The following is a 6,757-nucleotide window of genomic DNA, read 5'->3' on the forward strand; positions in this document are numbered from 1 at the left end:
TTGTAGAAATTTCCCAGCAGGAGAATTGCACCTGAGCTGTTGGTATTGTACATGTCTGTCACCTGGTAATTCTTACAGAAGCCGCAGTAGAGTGAAAATAATGTTGTCTTAGTTTCACTGTGCTGGAGAAGTCTTTTCCTGCAAAATCAACCTGGAAGCAATCCGTTACTTCAGAAGATTATCTAATTTGATCCTATAATACAGTTAACTTCATAGGTAATGTGAACTGAGTTCTTGGGACTGACTATATGTACAGAAATTTTGAGGTTTGATACTGTCTATACATAAATTTACGTTTTTGACAGACATATGGATTATGATGTATACCGAATAGTTCTGTCACTTTGTAAATACACGAAAAATCAAGATACTTTCTTAAAGTCCCTACTGTTGTGTATGCATTTGCAGACTTTTAAAATGACCAATTGCTGTTTACACTAGACAAAAAAGGTGCTTGCCTGATGCTGCATAATTCTGTATTGGTTTATTTGTTAACATTTCTATTTAATCATATTTTGTTTTCAGTTGTACTTGACAGAAAATTAAATAGTTAAAAGTACTTTAAAAATATTAAGCTTGTTACATTCTAAAATTTTACAAGTATTACCTTTAGAGAATGCTAAATTTGCCTAGTTATGCATTGAAAAGTCAGGAAACAAACATAAGGGTGTTTGCACTACATTAACTCTTCCCTGTTATACATGTGTGTTACAAAAGCAAGCAAGTATAATCATATAAACATTTCTCAAAACTGTGTTGTTTCTGCAACTTAAAAATATTATAGATGCTACATGTGTATCTAATCCTTGTGTAAATGGATATTTTCATTATCATTGTCCAATATGTTTAGTGACTTAAATGTTCATATCAGTTCTCTTCTTTTTAAGATTATTTTATTAATTCGCTCAGCGCCTGTGGACTGTGTTTTCTTTTCAATTGGCAACATAGCTTTCTTCAGCAACTTACTAAATTCATGGTTAATTTCTTAAGGAAACCCCTTTCAAAATGTACTGTGCATGTACAAAGTGCAATCTTCAGTGCATAATAACTGCAAAATCAAATCCTACTTTTGTCAGAGCTTTCAAAAGCATTTCTCAATGAGGAATATTTACATGCCAAATTTAAACTTTCTACCCCTGCCATTTGGACTTCATAGCTGTCCAAAAAGCCTGAAGGTTTTTTAATTCTGAGGTTAGTGTTGTTTTCCCCTACTGTTCTATTAAATAATAGCTAATCCATCTTTGCTCAAACTTTTTTAAAAAAACTTTCTGCTTTGGACACAAATTATGGAAAATTTCAGCTTTTGGGGTGAAAGATTCTGGAAGTCATAAGCAACTGAAAATTAAGCATTTAAATTCTAACCCTTCAACAACCTTAATAATAGCATTTGCTAGCGCTCTCACCTTAAGTATTTTTAGGGTCGGACATATAATTGAGAGGAAGGCACAACAGAGTGTGACTTGGCCACTATTTTAATACATACCATTTTTCTGTTACTGGATGTGAATTCCCTTTCTCTATAAAATTAATGTCTTGTCTGTATTATTTTAAAATATCTTTATTTTCCAAACTTTTAAGAGCCAGTTAGAAATGGCAAAAGTGAATAAATATTTGCTTGACTTTAACTTAGTAATGAACATCTTGCAGCATTATTATTGCAATAACTTAAGCATATTATTTTTTCTAAAATCTGTCAACATTCTATAAAAAGATCAGTCTTACACTAGCAAGCCTTTAATAACTATATATTTTGCTCTGCTTACAGTCATTTTAATTTTGTTCTCCTGTTCAGGTAAAAAATTTTGCTGTTATTTATCTTGTGGATATCACAGAAGTACCAGACTTCAACAAGATGTATGAGTTGTATGATCCCTGTACAGTCATGTTTTTCTTTAGGTATGCCTTATTTCTACTATATAATTTAATTTGATGTATTGGGGCTTATATGCTATAATTAAAGGTGTATTGTATGCATTTTATATATGCTCATGTATTTTAAAAAAAATATTTGAGGGTATTGTGCTTATGTACAAGTAATTGCATTCAAGTTCAGTATAGCTCTTCCCCAATTAAGCTAATACATCTTAACACCTTGTACCAATTCTTCAGTAATATTGATGCCCTGACCCATTGCCACTTAGCACTTCCAGGCCTGAGAATTAAAAACAGCACTGTTATGAACCAAGATGATACTGCAAATAAAGCCTGGTCTACACTAGGGAGTTAGGTCAGTAATACTATGTCACTCAGTGGTGTGAAAAATCTGCACCCCTACACAACCCAGTTAAACCCACCTAACCCCCCGTGTAGACAGTGCTAAATTGACGGGAGAATTATCCTGTTGACCTAGCTACCACCCATTGGGGAGGTGGATTACCTACCCTGACAGAAGAACCCCTCCCATCATCATAGGTCTTCACTGAAGTGCGGCAGCTGCAGCATTTTAAATGTAGATGAACCCTAAGATCCTGACTGTGGGCTGAATTTTCACTCTAGTGCCATCTTCATCTCAAAGTACAGTGGGAAATTAAATGGCATTGTTTTATATCTTATTGTGTATTAATGTATGCCATCTGGCTTAATCAGTCTGGATAATTTTCCTCACATTAGATCCATTGAAGTCAATGGAGTATTTCCATTGACTTGGAGGAGGCCCACTGCACACAGGAAGCATTATTGCATTCACCTCTCAAGCAGAGTTTTTAAAAAAGCATTCTGAGCTTTTTTCCTTCCTGCTACCCAGCTGCACACAACACTACCTATGAAATCAGCAATTTTGCATGTTTGAATATGCACAGTAGCTGATTTTAGAAGTTAGATTTACAGAAACAAGCCCTAAATATAATTAAAATATTTACATTTAAATATCAAATGTGTAAGTTTATAACAATATTCATATCTCATAGTTGAAATGTCTTACATTTCCTACAGTGGTAGAACTGCTAAACTTTTTGCATTCATTCCTCTGTATTTGCTTCACATTTTGAAGTGTGGCAACATTTAAAGACACTGCCAACATAAAATTAAATCTTTACTGTAATTACGTATAACACCTCAAATTACTTGTGCTTGTACTTTTTGGTTTCTTGGGGAAATAAAAGTACACTGATCCACTTCACTTTGTTGTTCTCATAGACTAGCACAACATTTGAATTCTTGGCACCCTAGGGAATTTCAAATTTGAATGTCTAAGAAATAAAAAATACATCTCGTTCAAATGCCAATTAAATAAACAACACAGAGATAAAATATTCATAATAGATAACTATCCACATTATTCAGTTCTTGAACCACTGGGTCTACTTCTAATTGATAAAATATGTTAAAGGACAAATACGTCTAGAGCTTTTTAGCAAGGGACTTTGTTCAGAAATGTTATTTTTTTGTAGGGGGAGGCAGTGGGAGGAAAACATGAAGACTGCTATTCCTAGGGATAAACATAAATCTCTAAATGTTACAATCTTGGTGCAGGTCATCTTTGTATCTTTTTAATGTAACTTTAAGAACAGAAAAATACTATTTTAAAACAGGTGGGCTATCAACTTTCAACCTGAGCATGACCATAACAAATGCCATTCTGGTATTCTGCCATTTAGTGTAATACTTATTTGCAGACCTACAAGGATATGGTGGTAGAGCTACATATTGCAGGGCGCTTGAGTCCTGTGAAATATTACGAAAGAGAGTACTTTAGCATATTGACCTGTTTTGTTTTGTTTTTCTTTCCTCTTAAAGGAATAAACACATCATGATTGATTTAGGTACAGGTAACAACAACAAGATTAACTGGGCGATGGAAGACAAGCAAGAGATGATCGACATTATAGAAACAGTTTATAGAGGAGCTCGTAAAGGTAGAGGTCTCGTGGTGTCGCCAAAAGACTATTCTACCAAATACAGATATTGACATTCTGTGACACTTACCCTCTCTTTTAGTCCACCTCCACATACACATAATTATCCTTTGTATATAAAAGTTGATGATTTACATTTTTTTATTATGAACGTGTTTTGAACTCTTATTTAAAAACTTTGTAAATTTTCATTTGAAAAAATAGAAGACATGAAGTCTGGAACCATTTGATTTCAGAAATGCAATAGCTGGATCATTCCTTTTGAATTAAAGGACTTTAACTCTGCAAACGTCAACCTCTCGGTATAATATATTTTTTTAACACAATTCTATTCTTAGAAAAATATGTAAAAAATATGAGAAGTTGAAACAAATGTACATGAGAAACTTTTAGTGTAGCCTTTTAATGGATAAAAAGTAGTGCTGTATTGTTCTTGCCTTTAGCTTATTATCTTTAATAATAGTAATAATAAAAGTATTTGCCTTTTAAGGTACACCTCTTGAAGTTACTGGCTTGTCACTTTTGTCAGAGTCCTCATATTCATGATATTTTGTTCATGTCTGGTAATGGATACCAGAAACCATTAGCACTGAAAAGAGAGGGTGAAATACTAAGCAAGCAAAATTCTCTGGAAATACAGTTGTTGCATATCTTTTATAAAAAAAAAAAAAAAAAAAAAAAAATCCTTATGTTTGAAAAAAGAGGCTTTAAGTGTGATTTCTTCACTATAAAGTTATGATTATGGAATTGCTATTCTACAACTAAAGTTTAGACACTTATTATATGCATTTTTCATTATAAAACAGACTGAAAACCACTTCTAACTAAACCAGAAAAGGTCTTTTATTTGTTTGTTTGTGGGCAAATGCACCAGCCATTTTGAGAAATGCAGGTTGAACTGGTATTCCACTGGTTGTTCTAGTAACTCTGAATTGTTGCATTCCCTGATCCTCAAGAACTAGTGCATATGGCTATGAATACTTAACATACTTAGCAAACAATGAATCATTCACCATAGTTATGTAAAAATGTATTTCTAGGTGCTATACAAAATATTAAAAATTATATGAAAAGTCCTGCTAATTTTATAAGCACTGTATGAACAGGGATCCAGGGCCAAGACTATTGGGCATCTTAGAAGCAGCACTACAGGAGTCCCCGCCACACAGTCTGTGCTTGAGATTGTAGTGATTCATCTACATGAAGATTATTTTAAAAAACAAACCACCTTTTATATTAAGAAAATGCCCAAGACTTAGATATAACATGTTATCTCAATAATTTAAAATATAAAATTTGTTAAAATTGGAACTAAAGAAGTTCATAGTTCAGGTTTCATAAACATCCATAACTTTTTCCTGGTATCCCTGACTAATTTCACCCTCATCATAAACCTTTTTTTCCTCATTCACCTGTCCTCAGATACATTTTCAAATTGGACTAAAACTCTGTTAGACCATTGCATACAGCCCACAGGCACACTTCTAGTTCACCATCCTTTTGCCTCTGACCTTGTTTGTACTAACTAGAGATTCCGTGCCTTCTCATTGGGGTCCTAAGAACAACATACTTCATCTTCACCCAAATATAGTTTAGGAGCATCTCTCCCATACGACACCATTCCACTGTGAGTCACTTTATCTAGGCCAGTAGTTTTCAAACTTTTTTCCTAGCGACCCAGTTGAAGAAAATTGTTGATGCCTGCAACCTAATGGAACTGGGGATGAGGGGGTTGGGGCATGGGATGGGCTCAGGGCTTGGGCAGAGGGTTGGGGTGTGGTGTGGGGCTGGGAATGAGGGGTTCAGGGTTTGGGGGGGCTCAGGGCTGGGATGTGGGAGGGGGTCAGGGCTCTGGGCTGGGGATGAGGAGTTTGGGGTGCTGAAAGGGGCTCTGGGTTTGGGGGGGCTCAGGGTTGGGGCAGGGGATTGGGCCACGGGGTTACCTCAGGTGGCTCCCGGTCAGCGGGGGTGCTAAGGCAGGCTTCCTGCCTGTCCTGGTGCTGCGGACCGCGCTGCAGTCTGGAAGCGGCCAGCAGCAGGTCCGGTTCCTAGGCAGAGAGAGGCCCACAAACAGCTCTGTGCGGCTCTCACCTGCAGGCACCGTCCCGTCCCCCCAACCAATGGGAGTGCAGAGCTGGTGCTTGGGGCGGGGGCAGCACACGGAGTCCCATATCTCCCCCCACCTAGGAGCTGGACTTGCTGCTGGCTCTCTTCCAGGGTGCAGCGCGGTGTCAGAACAGGTAGGGAATAGCCTGCCTTAGGCGGGCAGCACCGCTGACCAGACTTAACGGCCCGGTTGGCAGTGCTGACCAGAGCCGCTACGACCCCGTGCCTTACATTCCGTGACCCTTGAAAACCACTGGCTTAGGGGAAAAACCATTACAGGATGGGGGTGTCTTATTGCTCTTTTAGGTTTGTTGGGAACTCCCAGAAAGGCTGAAGCAACCTGGCAGAAATGCTTCCAATAATCTGGAGCATGGGTATGAAGATTCTGAAGTGGTTTCAAGAATGGGGGTTTTCAGGCATCCATGTAGATTCATAGATTCTAGGACTGGAAGGGACCTCGAGAGGTCATCGAGTCCAGTCCCCTACCCGTATGGCAGGACCAAATACTGTCTAGACCATCCCTGATAGACACTTATCTAACCTACTCTTAAATATCTCCAGAGATGGAGATTCCACAACCTCCCTAGGCAATCTATTCCAGCGTTTAACCACCCTGACAGGAACTTTTTCCTAATGTCCAACCTAGACCTCCCTTGCTGCAGTTTAAACCCATTGCTTCTTGTTCTATCCTTAGAGGCTAAGGTGAACAAGTTTTCTCCCTCCTCCTTATGACACCCTTTTAAATACCTAAAAACTGCTATCATGTCCCCTCTCAGTCTTCTCTTTTCCAAACTAAA

The 6,757-nt window shown here is 37.5% G+C and overlaps 1 protein-coding gene across 1 annotated transcript; it reads left to right on the forward strand.

Moving 5' to 3' along the window:
- Positions 1–985: 985 nt before the first annotated feature.
- On the forward strand, positions 986–4,518 carry TXNL4A (thioredoxin like 4A). The gene is made up of 2 exons (XM_026660646.2): positions 986–1,896; positions 3,736–4,518. Exons 1-2 carry the CDS (start codon positions 1,853–1,855, stop codon positions 3,905–3,907), a joined length of 216 nt encoding a protein of 71 aa, XP_026516431.1. The 5' UTR covers positions 986–1,852; the 3' UTR covers positions 3,908–4,518.
- Positions 4,519–6,757: the final 2,239 nt, after the last annotated feature.

Source organism: Terrapene carolina, unplaced genomic scaffold (assembly GCF_002925995.2).
Source record: "Terrapene carolina triunguis isolate 2854851 unplaced genomic scaffold, T_m_triunguis-2.0 Scaffold58, whole genome shotgun sequence".
Lineage (NCBI taxonomy): Eukaryota > Metazoa > Chordata > Testudines > Emydidae > Terrapene > Terrapene triunguis.

Coding starts and splice junctions, on each gene's coding strand:
- TXNL4A (XM_026660646.2), top strand. CDS start 1,853: ATGTATGAGTTGTATGATCCCTGTACAGTCATGTTTTTCTTTAG. Junction 1,897..3,735: donor ACAGTCATGTTTTTCTTTAG/GTATGCCTTATT, acceptor TTCCTCTTAAAG/GAATAAACACATCATGATTG.